We start from the raw sequence: 18,830 nt of genomic DNA, 5'->3' as shown, positions 1-18,830 counted from the left end.
GTCATCAAGGTCGGCCGGCGTGAGTCGTGAAGGTCGACCAGCGTGTGTCGTGAAGGTCGGCCGGCAAGTGTTGTGAAGTTCGACCAGCGTGTGTCGTGAAGATCAGCTGGTTGGCAAAAGTGGATCCCGGGAAAAGAAGTTTCAAAAACCCACATTTTAAGGGGTAATTATACATTATTTTGTTGTGTGATGTTAAAGATATTTTAATACTGTGTTAGTATAAAGATTGTGTTAATATACCATATCACTATTTTGCTCGTAGTGGGAAGTATCCTTTACTTCGCGCTTTACTATTGATGGTCAATAGCTTTAAGTTCTTGGGGTCACCATCACCAATAGTCTGTCCTGGTCCACTCACGTTGATGCAACAGTCAAGAAAGCCCAACGACGACTCTACTTCCTACGGAAGCTAAAGAAATTTGGAATATCTGCATCGACTCTCACAAACTTCTACAGATGTGCGATAGAGAGCATCCTATCCAGCTGCATCACAGATTGGTATGGCAACTGCTCGGTCCAAGATCGCAAGAAACTGCAGACAGTGGTGAACTCAGCCCAACGCATCACACAAACTTTCCACCTCCACATTGATTCTGTATACACCTCCCGCTGCCTCAGGAAGGCAGACGGCATTATCAGAGGCCCTCCCACCCAGGCATTGCCTTCTTCCAGACCCTTCCATCAGGCAGAAGATACAGAAGTCTGAAGACTCGCACATCCAGACATAGGAACAGCTTCTTCCCCACAGCTACAAGACTCCTCAACGACTCCCCGTCGGACTGATCTGTTACCTGTAAGAACACTATTCACGATGACCTATGCTGCTCTTGCTCATATATTTGCTGTGTTTGCTTTGTTTGGCCCTTTGTTCCGCACTGTAACCAATCACTTTGTCGATGTACTATTTGTCAATATTCTCTGTTGATTATTCTTTTGTCTACTGTATACATACTGTGTACGTTGCCTCGGCCGCAGAAAAATACTTTTCACTGTACTTCGGTACATGTGGCAATACATCAAATCAAATCAAATCACCCCCATAATGTAAAGTAATACAGGCAGCCAATCTAATCCTGTCAATTTTCCACTGAGCTGAGTAGGTTAAAATTACCCTTGTGCATCTAGTCAATTTCCTTTGCAAACTAAAAGAAAATGCACATTTGTTTATTCTTTATGTTCTCATTTGATACGCAGGTTTTTTGACGCTTTTTAAAAAATAATTTTTTTAAAAATTTTGAAATAACTTTTCCTCAATGTAACCTTCACTATCAATTTGTGCGTCTCATGGATTGGTATGCCAGTGCCATATAATGTAAACTCCATTTAATGCCTTTTTACCTGAGACTATCTGGGTCGCGGGTTACAAATGGCTGGTTGATGACACCCATTATGGGGAGCCCGGAACTTCTGTTATACACTCCGATCAGAATGGTTACACACTGGAGCCCTTTGGAGTAAATTCCATCTTTAGGCTTTTCATCTGCATATCCTTTGATGTATTGAAATGTTGAGTCTGAAGAGATAAGAACATTTGTGTAAAAAAGAAACCTTGTCGTCACACCGAAAAGCAAAATTTGAATGAGAGTTAGTTCACTGCATAAGGAAAAATAGCTTACAGTCTTCAACAACTAATATTTTGTTCTCAAAGATGAGTAATATTTGCAAAGAATTTTTACTTGGCAGGATGACGGGAGTTGATAATACCTCCAGAATGGCCATTTCTCACTTCATGCTTTCTTATGAACTTAAATGCCCTTTTATTCTTGGTTCTAATCGTGATTCCCTGTCTGGAAAATTCCTTCTTGTAGTCAAGACACTTCTACATTGAAAAGTAAGGGAAGTTGAAGGTTGGTTAACTCCAGGCGCTTAACTGCGGCCTACTCCCACTGTTCTCACCCAAAGAATAAAATATTTCATAAGAAGACTGTAGGGTGATGCTGAGAAACACATAGAACACAGTTGAAAATAAATTGCTGAAAATGTGAACATTTTAATTGATTTTTGTAATCCAGCTTTCTGATGGCCTGGGCTGAATGTTTGGGCCCCCTCAAAGATGGGTATGGAAGTGGGAGGGGGTGGAGGCTGAAAATATCGGCGCCAGGCAGTGTGTCAATTTCAAGGCATCGCTCCTGGTCCTGGCAATAATCAACAGAGCAAGAGGCTGATGGGACAGGAATCATGCTCTCATTCCAATTGAGGCTAATCAAAATAGATAAAAGCTCATTTAAGAGCTTGTTGGAGGGTACACTGCATGACTTTCAGAAACTGCCAGTTTCTGATCAACTGACATGGGTACACAGTGAGATTGCCCCTGGGCAACACCCCAACCTCAGCAGGGCAAAGGGTGCAGTGGGGGTCGTGGTAGGTACCCTAGCGTTGTGCAAGTGGCAGGGATAAGGGACACAGTGCAAGATACTGAATGGGGTTATTACCCACCAAACATCGGGGAGGGGGTGTAAAAAGGAGGACGCAAGGCTGCCAATCACAACAAGATGACCACCCATCAAAAATGAGAGCTGTGGCTGATTATAGGGGTACAATTGTCAGATTCTGGATCCAGTGAGAATTATTACGATCCTAGTTGTGTTACCGCTGGATGCGAAGATTCTGGAACGGAATCCTGGCTCAAAAGACTGTAACTTTAATATTTTTAAAAAGAAAACTTGGAGGAACAGAGTCACAAGACCACTAATTAGTTTTAACAACAAGAAAAAAGCATTTATTGAACATGAAAGTTTAATTATGATACAATACTCCTTTACTCTCCCCTTAGTTTCACAAGCATATAAGATTAACACTGGTTAGAAAATATCTCAGGCTATAACGGTCTCAGTAACGCAAAGTCCCTTTAAACCCATTGGACTTGTTTATTGCCACGTGTACCGAGGTTCAGTAAAAAGTATTGTTCTGCGTACAGACCATAAGACATAGGAGCAGAATTAGGCCACTCGGTCCAATGCGTCTGCTCCACCATTCAATCATGGCTGATATTTTTCTCATCCCCATTCTCCTGCCTTCTCCCCATAACCCCTCATCCCCTTATTGATTAAGCCTATCTATCTCTATTTTAAAGACACTCAGTGATTTGGCCTCCACAACCTTCTGTGGCAAAGAGTGTCATGATATTCAGGTAAACATCATAGCAGTCGGACAGATCAACGGATCAATCAACACACACACAACACCACAGCCAATCACAGGCAAGAGCATACACAGTACAAAACAGGGAACACGACACTTCCTGAGCATTCCAGCAGGAGTCGGCTCAGGGCACAGAGCTCATAGCAAGCCACTCAGGCATCCACCATGTGCTGAGTGCCACTACAAGATAGAATTAGGAATAGGTCCACTGATTCTAGGGTTATTATCGAACCTCAGTAACCAGTTTACCACTGTAAATAAATGTTGGCAATAAAACTGAGTTGTACCATTCGCAACCGTGTTGGTTCGTCTGTGTAGCAGAGTACCCAACACATCAAAGAGTTCCACAGATTCACCACCCTCTGGCTGAAGAAATTCCTCCTCATCTCTGTTTTAAAGGATCGTCCCTTTAGTCTGAGGTGGTGTCCTCTGCTTCTAGTTATTCCTACAAGTGGAATCATCCTCTCCATGTTCACTCTATCCAGGCCTCGCAGCATCCTGTAAGTTCCAATAAGATCCCCCCTCGCCCTTCTAAACTCCAACGAGTACAGACCCAGAGTCCTCAACCGTTCCTCATACGACAAACTCTTCATTCCAAGGATCATACTTGTGAACCTCCTCTGAACGTTTTACAAGGCCAGCACATCCTTCTTTAGATACAGGGCCCAGAACTGCTCGCAACACTCCAAATGGGGTCTGATCAGAGCCTTATATAGCCTGAGAAATACATCCCTAGTCATGTATTCTGGCCCTCTCGACATGAATGCTAACATTGCATTTGCTTTCTTAACTGCCGACTGAACCTGCACATTAACCTTAAGAGAATCGTGCACAAGGACTCCCAAGTCCCTTTGTGTTTCTGATTTCCTAAGCATCTCCCCTAAGCTACCGTGGGCAGCACGGTAGCATGGTGGTTAGCACAATTGCTTCACAGCTCCAGGGTCCCAGGTTTGATTCCTGGCTTGGGTCATTGTCTGTGCGGAGTCTGCACATTCTGCCCTTGTGTGCGTGGGTTTCCTCCAGGTGCTCCGGTTTCCTCCAACAGTCCAAAAATGTGCAGGTTAGGTGGATTGGCCATGCTAAATTGCCCTGTGTCCAAAATTGCCCTTAGTGTTGGGTGGGGTTACTGGGCTATGGGGATAGGGTGAACGTGTGGGCTTGGGTAGGGTGCTCTTTCCAAGAGCGGGTGCAGACTCGATGGACCGAATGGCCTCGTCTGCACTGTACATTCTATGATTCTATGATTTAAAAAATAGTCTATGCCTCCATTTCTCCTTCCAAAGTGCAAAATCTCACACCTTTCCACATTGTATTCCATCTGCCTCTTCTCTGCCCACTCTCCTAGCCTGTCCAAGTCCTTCTGCAGCCCACCTGCTTCCTCAATACTAACTGTCCCTCTACAGAGCTTTGGATCATCTGCAAATGTAGCAACAGTGCCTTCAGTTCCTTCTTCCAGATCATTAAAGTATATTGTGAAAAGTTGTGGTCCCAGCATAGACCCCTGAGGCACACCACTAGTCACCGGCTGCCACCCTGAAAAAGAACCCTTTATCCCCACTCTCTGCCTTCTGCCAGTCAGCCAACATCTATCCATGACAGGTTCTTACCCTTAACACCATTGGCTCTTAACTTATTTAACAGTCTCCTATGCGGCACATTGTCAAAGGTCTTCTGGAAATCTAAATAAATCACGTCCGCTGGTTCTCCTTTGTCTAACTTCCTTGTTACTTCCGCAAAGAACTCAAACAGATTTGTCAGGCATGACCTCCCCGAGACGATGCTGTGCTGACTCAGTCCTATTTATCATGCACTTCCAAGTACTCGCAATGTCATCTTTAATAATGGACTCTAAAATCTTACCAATGACCAAAGTCAGGCTAACCGGCCTATAATTTCCCATCTTCTGCCTCCCTCCCATCTTAAACAGCGGTGTTACATTAGCCACTTTCCAGTCCCCTGGGACTATTCCTGTCTCCAGTGATTCCTGAAAGATCACCATCAATGCCTCTACAATCTGCTCAGCGATCTCTTTTAGAACCCTGGGGTGTAGTTCATCCGGTCCAGGTGATTTATCCACCTTCAGACCTTCTCCTTAGTGATGGTCACTGCACTCACCTCTACCCCGATTCCCCTGGAGCTCTGGTATCCCACTGGTGTCTTCCACCATGAAGACTGATGTGAAGTAACTATTCAGTTCCTCTGCCATTTCTTTGTTACCTGTTATTACTTCTCCAGCCACATTTTCCAGAGTCCAATATCTATCTTTGCCGCTCTCTTACCTTTTATATATTGAAAAAATCTCTTCCTATCTTCCTTTATATTACTATCTAGTTTGCACTCATTTTCATCTTCTCTCACCTTATTGTTTTTTTAGTTGTCCTCTGCTCGTTTTTAAAGGCTTCCCAATCCTCTGGTTTCCCACTAATCCTCGCTACTTTGTAAGCTTTTTCTTTTTAAAAAAAAACTTTTTATTAAGGTATTTGTAATTTTATAATAATAATAACAGCAACAGAAAAGAAAGCGAATCCAAATATAAACGTAGTATATAAATCATTTCCATCCCTAACAAGTCCCTTCTACCCTTAACAGTAAATAGCCTAACTTCCTACCCCCTTTAGATTATTGCCTCTGTTGACAATTAATTTTCCCCGAAGAAGTCGATAAACGGCTGCCACCTCCGGACGAACCCGAACATTGACCCTTTTAGGGCGAACTTGATTTTCTCAAGACTGAGAAACCCAGCCATGTTGCTAACACAGGTCCCTGATTTTCGGGGTTTCGAGTCCCTCCATGCTAGCAATATCCATCTCCGGGCTACCAGGGAGGCAAAGACCAAGACGTCAGCCTCTCTCGCCCACTGGACCCCCGGATCTTCAGACACTCCAAAGATCGCCACCTCTGGATTTGACACCACCCGTGTTTTAGTACCGTGAACATGACATCTGCAAAACCCTGCCAGAATCTCCTAAGCTTCGGGCATGCCCAAAACATATGGACAAGATTTGCTGCACCCCCCCCCCCGCCCCGGGACACCTCGCACACCTGCCCTCTACCCCAAAAAACGTGCTCATCCGGGCCACCGTCATGTGTGCCCGGTGAACTATCTTAAATTGTATCAGGCTAAGCCTGGCACATGATGAGGATCTGTTAACTCTGCTCAAAGCACACAGACCTGCCTCTATCTCTCCCCCTAGCTCATCTTCCCACTTGCCCTTTAGCTCCACTATCTGAGTTTCCTCTGACTCCATAAGCTCTTTGTAGATGTCCGATATCTTCCCCTCTCCCACCCCCGTTCTGGAAATTACCCTGTCCTGTATCCCCTGTGGCGGTAGGAGCGGAAAGGTAGAAACCTGCCTTCGCAAAAAATCCCGTACCTGCAGATGCCTGAATCCGTTTCCTGCTGGCAGTTCAAATTTCTCCTCTACGTCCTTCAAACAAGGGAAGCTCCCATCTATGAATAGATCCCCTATCCTCTCTGCCAACTCCTAACCCTTCATCCAGCCTTTCCAAAACAAACCGGTGGTTATTGAAAATCAGGGCCCAGACCGATGCTCCCTCCACTCTCATATGTTTCCTCCGCTGCCCCCAGACTCTCAGGGCCGCCACTACCACTAGGAATGTACCGGGCCAGCGAGAACAGCAGAGGTGCCGTTATCAATAGCCCCAGACTTGTGTCCTTGCATGATGCCGCCTCCATCCGCTCCCACACCGACACCCCTCCCCCACTACCCATTTCCCAATCATGGCTATATTTGCCGTCCAGTAATAGTTGCTAAAATTCGGCAGCGCCATCCCACCCTCCCCTCGACTATGCGCCAGCAACACTTTCTTCACCCGCGGGGTTTTACCCGCCAACACAAAGCCCAGAATCACCTTGTTTAACCATTTAAAAAAGGCCCTTGGGATAAAGATGGGGAGACACTGAAAAATAAACAGAAATCTGGGGAGGATCATCATTTTCACGGTCTGTACCCTTCCCGCCAGTGACAGTGGGAGCATGTCCCACCTTCTAAAGTCCTCCTTTCTTTGCTCACAAGCCGGGACAAGTTTAGCTTGTGCAATGTCTCCCATTCCCGTGCCACCTGGATTCCCGGATAGCGAAAGCTCCTTCCCACCACTCTAAACGGCAGCTCTCTCAGTCTCCTCTCCTGCCTCCTCATCTGGATCGCGAACATCTCACTTTTCCCCATGTTCAATTTATACCCTGTAAGCGGGCCAAATTCCCCTAAGATCTGCATAATCTCCCCCATCCCTCCTAACGGGTCGGAAATATATAGGAGCAGGTTGTCGGTGTAAAGCGAGACCATGGGCGCGATTCTCCACTCCCGCGCCGGTTGGGAGAATCGCCTGGGCCACCAAAATTTCCCGGGACGCCGGTCCGTCGCCCTCCCACGATTCTCCCAAGCGGCGGGAACGGCCCAGTCGAGTTTCGCGGGCCGCAGGCCGGAGAATCGCCGGAGACACCCAAAATGGCGATTCTCCGGCACCCCTGCTATTCTCAGGCCCGGATGGGCCGAGCGGCCAGGCCAAAACGGCGGGTTCCCCCTGGCGCCGTCCACACCTGGTCGCTGCCATCGTGAGCGGTGCGTGAACGCTGGGGGGGGGGGGGGCGGTGGGGCGAGGGGGGTTCCTGCACCGGGGGGTAGCTCAAATGTGGGGTGGCCCGTGAACGGTGCCCACCGATCGTCGGGCCGTCCTCTCTGAAGGAGGACCTCCTTCCTTCCGCTGCCCCGCAAGATTCGTCCGCCATCTTCTTGCGGGGCAGACTTAGAGAGGATGGCAACCACGCATGCGCGGATGACGCCCGTTATGCGGCGCCTGCCGCGTCATCTATGCGGTGCCGCCTTTACGCAGGCGACAAGGCCTGGCGCATGTAGCTGACGCGGCCCTGATCCTGGCCCATTGTCAGGGCCTGAATCGGTCGGGATCGGGGCCGTTTCGCGCCATCGTGAACCTCGACGGCGTTCACGACGGCGCGGGAGTGGAGAATCCCCCCCCCTGTGTCCCACAACCCCCCCCCCCCCCAACCCCTCCCCTGGACCAACCCCTCCCAGTCCTTAGATGCTCTTAACACCATGGCCAATGGCTCTATGGCCAAAGCAAACAACAGCGGGGAGAGGGAATACCCTTACCTGGTGCAGCTTAAAATAGCCCAACGCCAGCCCATTCGCTCGTACACTCGCTACCGGTGTCTGGTACAACAACAGAACCCAATCAATGAAGCCCTGCCCAAACCCGAACCATCCTAACATCTCCCACAAATAATTCCACTCCACCCGGTCAAAGGCCTTTTCCGCGTCCATCGCAACCCCCCCCCCCTCTGAAGGTATCGTGATAACATTTAAGAGCCTTCAAACATTGGCCGTCAACAGCCTGCCCTTAACAAACCCCGTCTGATCTTCCCCTATCACCTCAGGGACACAGTACTCTATCCTTGAGGCTAATATTTTAGCCAACAGTTTTGCATCCACATTCAATAGGGAGATTGGCCTATATAAGAACTAGGAGCAGGAGTAGGCCATCTGGCCCCTCGAGCCTGCTCCACCATTCAATGAGATCATGGCTGATCTTTTGTGGACTCAGCTCCACTTTCCGGCCCGAACACCATAACCCTTAATCCCTTTATTCTTCAAAAAACTATCTATCTTTATCTTAAAAACATTTAATGAAGGAGCCTCTACTGCTTCACTGGGAAGGAATTCCATAGATTCACAACCCTTTGGGTGAAGAAGTTCCTCCTAAACTCAGTTCTAAATCTACTTCCCCTTATTTTGAGGCTATGCCCCCTAGTTCTGCTTTCACCCGCCAGTGGAAACAACCTGCCCGCATTTATCCTATCTATTCCCTTCATAATCTTATATGTTTCTATATGACCCACATAACTCTGGGTCCTTCTCCAGCTTCAGGATCAATGAGACCGAGACCTGTGACATTGTTGAGGGAAGGACACCCGCCCCCTTGCCTCATTAAATGCCCTCACCAGCAGTGGACCCAGTATCTCCGAGAACTTCTTGTAGAATTCCACTGGATAGCCGTCTGGTCCTGGGGCCTTACCCGACTGCATGGCCTCCAGCCCCTCTACTATTTCTTCAATTCCAATCGGAGCTCCCAACCCCTCCACCAATCCTACCTCCACCTTCGGAAACTTAAACTCACCCTGAACTGCCTCATCCCCTCTACCCCAACTGGGGGTTCCGACTCATATAGCCTGCTATAAAACTCATTAAACACCCCGCTCACCCCGGCTGGGTCCAAGACGGCGTTCCTACCTCTGTCCTTCACTCTTCCCATCTCCCTGGCCGCCTCCCTTTTCCTCAGCTGGTGCGCAAGCATCCAGCTGGCCTTCTCTCCATACTCGTATATTGCCCCCCTCGCCTTCCTCAAATTCACCACCGCCTTCACTAAGTAGACCAACTCCATAGGTAGCCTCTGCCGCTCCTTCAGTAATCCTGCCTCCGGGCCCTCTGAATATCTCCTGTCCTCCTGGAGTATTTCCCCAACCAACCTATCCATCTCTGCTCGCTCCACCTTCTCCCTATGGGTCTGTATCGAGATTAGCTCCCCTCTAACCACTGCCTCCAGCGCTTCCCAGACCGTTGTTGCCGAGACTTCCCCCCGTGTCATTTATTTCCAGATAGTTCTGGATTGACGCCCTCACCCGCCCGCAGACCCCCTCATCCGCTAACAGTCCCACATCCAACCTCCATTGTGGGTGCTGCCCTCTCTCCTTACTCACCCGTAAGTCCTGTCATGGGCCAGGGTTTCGAGAACCCCAAAGTGTATCATGGAGTTCACCTGACCCACAACTTTTAATAGATTGTGGTATGGGGAGCACAAGGCCCACTCTACAGGTGTGGTACAGCAGAAATGGAAAAGTATTTTTTTAAAGCAAAACAATGTTTATTCTATGAACTCAAGTTAACCTTTTTTAAAACATACAGTGAACATCTTGGCAACCATTAATTCAAATACAACCCCCAAAGACTACAACACAAAGTAATCCTTTAAGCTTTCCTTTTAACATCCAGATGACTTAAAAAACCTTTAAAACAGAAGCACATCAGGTTAAAGTCACTACTGAGAGCAGTTATTAGTTTTAAATCATCAAAGGATCGATTTATAATCTTTAGATTACAAAGAGACTCTAATACACCTTCTGACTGTGACTGCAGCTATCCAGCTTTGAAAACGAAACTAAAACACACCCTGCAGCAAACTGCCTAAAACAAAAGTAAAAAGCTGACAGACAGCCCAGCTCCACCCACTCTCTGACATCACTGCAGTAATAAACACCCATTTCTTAAAGGTACTCTCACGACAGATATTTATATACACTCCCATTTATAAACACCCATTTTTTAAAGGAACTCTCACATGACAGTCCACCCAACATGGGGCATGGTCTGACACTGCAATCACCGAATACTCGGTATCAAGCACCCCCCCCCCCCACCCCAGTAAAGCCCTAAGAATTAAAAAAATAGATCCGGGAGTATACTTTGTGCACATGGGAGAAAAAAGAAAACTCCCTTTAGTTCCTTCGCTATGGCCGGCACCCTCCCTGTCCTTGACCTCGACCGGTCCAACCTTGGACCAATGACCGTATTAAATTCATTTGTTCCCCCCCCATCCCCCCGCCCCCCCCCATGATCAGCTTATAGACTTTAGGTCTGGGATCTTCCCTAACACCCGCCACAAATTCCACATCATCCCAGTTTGGTGCGTATATATTCACAAGCACCACCAGCATCCCCTCCAGCTTCCCGCTCACCATGATGTACCTGCCCCCCACGACCGCCACTGGTCTTCCTGCCTCAAATGCCACCCGTTGATCAGAATCGCGACCCCCCCCTAGTCTTAGAATCCAACCCTGAATGAAATACTTGGCCGACCCAGCCCTTCCTCAATCTGGTCTGATCTATTACCCTCAGGTGTGTCTCCTGTAGCAGTGCCACATCTGCCTTCAATCCCCTTGGATGCGCGAACACGGGAGCCCTCTTAAACGGCCCATTCAGTCCTCTAACGTTCCACGTGATCAGCCTAGCCGGGAGCCTCCTCACCCTCCGCCCGCCGATCAGCCATCATCCTTCTTAGGCCAGCCTCCAGCCCGCGACTCTCGCCTCCGTGGACCCACCCTCGGGCATCCACCCTCTTCGACCTCCCATTTGTCTCCCAGCAACAGTTCCTCCCCTGCCAGCAGAGCAACTACCCCCCCTCCCCACCCCATCAGCAGCACCATAATCCAAACCCCCCTTGACAAACTTACCACCTGCTCGCCCCCCACTGCACTTCCTTGAGCTTGTCCGCCCAGCTAGCCTGGTAATCCCTGCCCATGGCGCCAGATATCCTATCCCCTATTGTTCTCCCTCCCCCCGCTCGAACACCCATATTCAATAAACACTCCAATAAACACACAGTAGAAAAAATCCCCACACCCTCCACTCACTGAAACAAAGTTAACTTACAGATCTGAGCAACAGCCCAAAAACATGTTACAAAGGGCATTGTATATACAATTCAAAACTAAAATAACTTTATTAGAATTGATATCGCAATTCCCTCCCCCAAGGTTCAATGCTCTCAAACCCCTGCCAGCCTTTTGTCTTTGGTAAAGTCCATCGCTGCGTCTGGCGATTCAAAGTAAAGCTCTCAGCCCTCATAAGTGACCCACAGACACGCTGGGTATAACATTCCAATCTTCACCACCTTCTTGAAGAGGGCCGATTTTACCCTATTGAATTCGGCTCGTCGTTTGGCCAGTTCCGCGCCCAGGTCCTGGTAGATGCACAACTCACAGTTCTCCCACACGCAACTCCGTACCTGCTTGGCCCACCGCAAGATTTCTTGTCCAGGAACCGGTGCATTTGCACCACCATCGCCCTCGGCGGTTCATTCACTTGTGGTTCCTCACAAGCGCTCTATGCGCTCTGTCCACTTCCAAGGTTCGAGTAAACGCCCCATCTCCTATCAACTTTTCCAGCATACTTGCCACATATGCCCTTGCGTCTGATCCCTCACTGCCCTCCGGGAGGCCGACGATCCTCAGGTTCTGTCTCTGGGACATGTTCTCCAGATCCTCCACCTTCTCCTGCAGCCTTTTCTGGTGGTCCCTCATCAGCCCCACCTCCGCCTCCAACGCGGTTAAATGGTCCTCTTGCTGGGACACCTTCTCCTCCACCTTCTGAATCGCCAGTCCATGGGCTTCCAGCTCCTGTTCCACCCGATCAATCATTGCCTTAATCCTTCCTTCTTTTGCTTGGCGAAGCTCTCCTGAATGAACTCCACCAGCTGTACCGTTGACCACTGTGCCACCAAACCGGGATCCTGCACCTCCGCCATGCTTTCCCATGCTGCAGATTCTACAGTCGCCTTTGTTACTCGACAAATTCTTCTCATACGACCACTTCTGGTCCACGGCTCCATATACTGGTGGGGGATTTCTCCTCACTGTCTCACTCTCCACTGATTTTTCTCATTAAATTCTGAAAAAATCGGGAGAAAAGGTCCAAAAGATGTGCGGGTTAGGTGGATTGGCCATGCTAAATTGCCCATAGTGTCCAAAATTGCCCTTAGTGTTGGGTGGGGTTACTGGGTTATGGGGATAGGGTGGAGGTGTGGACCTTGGGTAGGGTGCTCTTTCCAAGAGCCGGTGCAGGCTCGATGGGCCGAATGACCTCCTTCTGCACTGTAAATTCTATGAAAAGGTCCGTCACGAGCGGGAGCTACCAAATGCGCGACCTCCTACTCCATGGCCACAGGAAGTCCTTGGATGCTTTTTCTTTTTCTTTTATGCTGTCCTTGACTTCCCTCGTCAGCCATGGATGCCGTGTCCTCTCCTTAGCTTGTTTCCTCCTTCTTTTGATGAATTTCTGTTGTGCCTCCCGAATAACCCCCAAAAATCCCTGCCATTGCTGTTCCACTGTATTCCCTGCTAGGCTCCTTTTCCAATAAACTCTGGCCAGCTCCTCCCTCATGTCTTTGTAGTTAACCTTATTTAATTGTAATACCGTTACATCTGACTTCAGCTCCTCCCTCTCAAACTGCAGGGTAGATTCTATCATATTGTAGTCACTGCTCCCTTAGGGTTCCTTCATCTTTTGTTCCCTAATCAAGTCTGCCTCATTACACATCACCAAATCCAGAATTGCCTGTTCCCTAGTAGGCCCTGTCACAAGCTGCTCCAAAAAACCATCTCTTAGACATTCCTTTTCTTTGGATCCACCACCAATCTGATTTTCCCAGTCCCCCTGCATATTGAGGTCCCCCATGATTATTGTAATATTACCATTTTTACATTCTTTTCTATCTCCTGATTTATTTTCTGCCCAACATCCTGACTGCTACATAATTCCCATCAGGGTCTTTTTACAGTTGCAATTCCTCAACTCTGCCCACAGTGATTCTAAGCCTTCTAATCCTCTATCGCTCCTTGCTATCAATTTAACTTCATTCCTTACTAACAGGACCTCATCACTCTTCCTGCCTATGTCGTTAGTACCTATGTATACTACGACCTCTGGCTGTTCACCCTCCCCCTTCAGTATGTCCTGTGTTCGTTCAGAGACATCCTCGACCCAGGGAGGCAACACACCATCCTGGAGTCTCTTTCACGTCCAGAGAAGCGCCTATCTGTGCCCCTTACTATAGAGTCCCTATAACTATCGCTCTCCTGCACTTTGCCCTCCCCTGCTGAACAACAGAGCCAATTGTGGTGCCATTGTTCTGGCTGCTGTTATTTTCCCCTGAGAGGCTAGCCCCCTCAACAGCATCCAAAACGGTATATCTGTTACAGAGGGGAACAGCCACAGGGGATTCCTGCACTGACTGCCTGCCCTTTCTAGCGGTCACCCATCTGTCTGCCTGCACCTTGGGTGTGACCACGTCTCTATAACTCCTATTTATGGCGCTTTCCGTCACCTGCATGCTCCTAAGTGCATCCAACAGCTGCTCCAACTGAACCACGCGGTCTGTGAGGAGCTGCCATTGGTTACACTTGTTGCAGGCGTAGTTGACCAGGACGCTGGAAGCGTCACAGATCTGCCACATCTCACAGTTGGTGCACTGCACCCCGCTGAGTGACATTTAAGCACTAGTTAATTAATCTGTGCAGACAGATCATTCCATACACGAAAAAAAAAATAGGACATATATATTTACACAATGTAAATAATAGACACAGGCACCAGGTGAACAATATAGCAGTGTAGTATTACTCAGTAAAGAAGATGTGTGAAGAGATCAGGGACGGGATTCTCCGCTACCCGGCGGGGCGGAGGGTTCCGGCGGAATGGAGTGGCGGGAACCACTCCGGCTTCGGGCCGCCCCAAAGGTGCGGAATCTCCACACCTTTAGGGGCCAAGCCCTCACCTTGAGGGGCTAGGCCCACGCCGGAGTGGTTTCCGCTCTGCCAGCTGGCGGGAAAGGCCTTTGGCGCCATGCCAGCCGGCGCCAAAAGGTCTTCGCCGGGCGACGCATGCGTGGGAGCGTCAGCGGCCGCTCACGGCATCCCTGCGCGCATGCGCTGGGGAGGGGGTCTCTTCCGCCTCCGCCATAGTGAAGACCATGGCGAAGGCGGAAGAAAAAGAGTGCCCCCACGGCACAGGCCCGCCCACGGATCGGTGGGCCCCGATCGCGGGCCAGGCCACCGTGGGGGCACTCCCCGGAGCCAGATCGCCCCGCGCCCCCCTAGGACACTGGAGCCTGTCCCGCCGTAAGGTTTAATCCATGCCGGCTGGTGAGGGTCGACAGTGGCGGGACTTCGGCCCATCGCGGGCCGGATAATCGCCGGGGGTGGGCACGCCGACCGGCGTGATTCCCGCCGATCGGCACGGCGCAATTGCCGCCCCCGCCGAATCTCTGGTGGCGGAGAATTCGGGACACGGCGGGGGCGGGATTCACACCAGCCCCCAGCGATTCTTCGACCCGGTGGGGGGTCGGAGAATCGCGCCCCAGGTCAGTCCATACGAGGGTCATTTAACAGTCTGGTAACAGCGGGGAAGAAGCTGTTTTTGAATCTGTTAATGCGTGTTCTCAGACTTTTGTATCTCTTGCCCAATGGAAGAGGTTGGAAGAATGAGTAAGCTGGGTGGGAGGGGTCTTTGATTATGCTGCCTGCTTTCCCAAGACAGCAGAACAAGTAGACAGAGTCAATGGATGGGAGGCGAGTTCGCCTGATGGACGAAGCTGCGTTCACGACTCTCTGTAGTTTCTTACGGTCCTGGGCCGAGCAGTTGTCATACCAGGCTGTGATGCAGCCAGATAGGCTGCTTTCTATGGTGCATCTGTAAAAATTAGTATGAGTCAATGTGGACACGCCAAATTTCCTTAGTTTCCTGAGGAGCACACTGGGTGGCTGTGGTAAGACACATTCCACTCTGAATTCATGTGAATGTCTGTGGATTTCTCCTCAAAATCCCCCCAGATGATTCTTGAACCATGAGCCACCTTGTCTGACTGAACTCCGGCTTCCATGCGAGTGATTTCAAATTCTTCTTTCAAATCTTCTTTTGCATACCAGTTTCTCTTAACTGCTCCCATCAAAGTTTCGCTTTCAGGTTTTACACCTCTTCTTCAGGATTTCTTTTGTCTTTTACACAACTCCGAGATCCAGCCACCGACTTTGCAATTATTTCAAATAATCTCTCCTAAACTGTAGTAAAATTTCACAAGCCTGAATTTCACTTCAGATATTTTTCTGGTGCCCCAGCCTTCTTCTCAGCTCTGTCTGTCTTTACTGAGCAGTTCTCTGTTGTGGCACTTTTGACCTCAGCATACTTGGAAACCTCTCTTTATTCTCTAATTTCCTTAACAAGCGGCTCTTTACAACTCTGCACTTGTTACCGTCACAATTATTCCATGGTATGGCTTTGCTTCTAGCAAAGATGAGCGAGACAGTCCCTCTTTAGCCTTCTAAACCACCTGCCAATGAATTCAGCTCGAACTAAACTCATAAATATTCCTACCTAACAATTACTTTATGCTTCTGCCAGCTTTTATTTACTCTTCATTCTGTAACGTCTCTAAGCATAATAGAAGCATAGTTTGAAGTGAAAACAAACCCCTCAGACATACAAACACCTTTGTCCAGCAGGAATCTAACTATAAATTTACCCTTCCTTACACAGAAACACTAAATTAATCCCACTTTTTTCCAAGCAATTATAAATCCCTTAAAACTACCTTTGTTTTCCTGATTCAATGAGGGGCAGGAAGGTGGCAACGTGAGCATCAGGAGGGTACCAAAGGTGAAAGAGGAGCTGAAAGGCAATGTAGGCCATATACTCACCGCAAGATCTACCTATGAAGATGGGGCTCCCTAGAAAGGACCGAGACCCAATGTCACTGGAGACTGTGACTCTCAAGGGCATATGGTTACTGACATCCTTGCTCTCATCACTGAAGTCCTCGCACCTTGCAGCTCTGCTTGTTATGCCCTCTCAGTGGATGCCAGTCACTTGCCTTAAACCTCTTCATTTCTGGCTCCTTCTAAGGATCTTAGTGACATCTCGCAAATGGCGGCAAACAATTGCATCTTGTTAGATAATGATGCCCTCTTTGCCAGAACATGCATTATGGACAAGCAGTGGGCATTGGTTTCATCTCCTGTACTGGATTGTCCTTCCAGGTACAGGACATAATCAATTGTACCCATGTGGACTTCAAGGCACCCAATGATCACCCACTCAAATTTGTCAACAGGAAGGGTTTCCATCCCCTCAAGATCCAAATGTCCATGAACCACAAGAGCTTCCTCTTTATGTACATTCACTTTCCTGACAGCTGCCATGAGCCCGTCATCCTCTGCCAGTCTTGGCTGCTCAGATTTTCACTCCAACCCCTAAAGTGCATGGATGCAGCCTAGGGAACAAGATTACTCATCCCTCTATAGGAGCTCCGCATAGAGACACAGGGATGGTACAACCATTACCAGCTGCTCACTAAGGTAAACTTTGAGCAGGCCATTGGGCTTCTGAAGATACAGTTCTGGTGCCCAGATCAGTCGGGTACTACCTTCCAATATCCTAGTGCAAGGGGAGTATTCACTGTGGCATTCTACTGCGTTCTCCATAAGATTGCCCTCCAGAGAGGTGTGGACCTTGAGTTCAGTGAGACCATGGAAGGAGGAAAATCAGTGAGCTGGCAGGAAGTAAGAGAGACGCAGGAAGAGCAGAGGGACCTGTAACTGAACAGCGAAGTGTGTGCCCCTGCTGCACATCAAGGTTGCCTCCTCCTGTCACCCCCGGGAAGAGAATACTCCTCATCTTCCCCACAGCCTCCAATTTGGCATTAATGAAGCGAAGGGTTTCCTTGACTGGGTACTAGGCCTCTGGCTCCCCAAGTGGCATCTTACTTTCTTTTGCTGCTGTGGAAGTCTGTGGCACAAACTGTAGATCCCTCCCACAGGATAACCAGAAGTCTCATTGACTGCTGCCATATGGGGGGAATGGGGGAGGTGCAACTCCAACCTCGATTCCTGTCCTCACTGGCTTAAATTGGCAGGAAACCTTTCTCTGTACTAATTAAGGACTCACCTCTCCAAAATCTGAACGTTAGTCTGTTTCCACCGGAGGCTGGTTTCTGACCCCAAAACAGACCTGATTGCTGTTTCCTGTTTCAGTGGCAAAAAAAGCAGCCTCCTATTCTGCTGTCTTCAGTATTCCTTCGGATACTGTGAGTGCTGTTATTAAGCCAAGATCCTTTCCATGAATGTCATCTACAGAACATATAATCTAAGCAAAAGTGTGCAATGCAATTTTCCTGTACTGAATTTTCCTCACCACAGGCTGGAATTCTCACATGATATTGTCCACTTGATTTGACAGCTCAGCTGAGCTAACAGAAGAAAAGTATCTCTTTAGGGATTCCAGAGTTCAAATCTCAGCTGAGGCCAGAAACCAAACAATCTTTCATAGACGGGGTTTAGCTATTTACCACTTTACTCCTTGGCTAACAACTTTACATCTCAATATTTTATTGTAAACTTAGCTTCACAAAGACATAAGGTTAGTTAGTGATGATTAATGTAATCAGTATCTCAGTGCAAGAATTCACTGATGGAAATCCACATTTAAGTTTCAACAACATTCACCACCAAGTATACAAGGCTGAATTTGCTACCGTTAGTTTTCATAGTCGCTTTCCGTTGGAACATTGAACAGCTGTGAGGCATACCATAAACTAAATACAAAGCTGATATGTCAATCATTGTGGAAAACATCATACTGTTCTCAATCATTTTAAAAATAATTATTGTAAACTTATGGATTAACTAAAACATTGAGGATCCACTGAGAGGATTTACTTGAGTACTACCAGAAGAGGAAATGGTTGTGCAAGAGGCAAGTTTCTGGTTGTTTCTGGGCTCTCTTCATTTGCAAACCCGGTGCCTTTAACAAAATCCTCTTCGTCAGCCTTCCCTTTGGCTCCATACAAGCTCTGGCCCATAGTCACGACCATCCCTTTGAAATTAACATTTCACCTGCCATTTGTATCCCCACTGTTCTGATCACAACAGAAACTCTGAACAATTCCTTTTAATCTTTACCAGTCGTATCTTCATAGTCCCTTCTAACCTACTTCCTACTTCATTTGCTTCCATAAAAGCTCTTACAAATTGTTTGCAATGGCATTTTCAACCTCCCAGCTGTCAAGCCCCTGGTCCTCTATTTGCTCTCCAATGTCTGCAGATG

General features: G+C 48.3%; 1 protein-coding gene across 3 annotated transcripts in view; it reads right to left on the bottom strand.

Moving 5' to 3' along the window:
- Nucleotides 1-18,830, bottom strand: part of LOC140392734 (inositol polyphosphate 1-phosphatase-like) — a 136,669-nt gene that overhangs the window by 35,144 nt on the left and 82,695 nt on the right. For all 3 annotated transcript variants that reach the window (XM_072478305.1, XM_072478295.1, XM_072478315.1), the window contains one exon: nucleotides 1,339-1,513. In XM_072478305.1, coding sequence (XP_072334406.1) covers nucleotides 1,339-1,513 — 175 coding nt within the window. The remainder of the gene's footprint in view (nucleotides 1-1,338; nucleotides 1,514-18,830) is intronic.

Source organism: Scyliorhinus torazame, chromosome 2 (genome assembly GCF_047496885.1).
Source record: "Scyliorhinus torazame isolate Kashiwa2021f chromosome 2, sScyTor2.1, whole genome shotgun sequence".
NCBI classification, from domain to species: Eukaryota; Metazoa; Chordata; class Chondrichthyes; order Carcharhiniformes; family Scyliorhinidae; genus Scyliorhinus; species Scyliorhinus torazame.
This window is presented reverse-complemented; position numbering and strand designations above follow the sequence as displayed.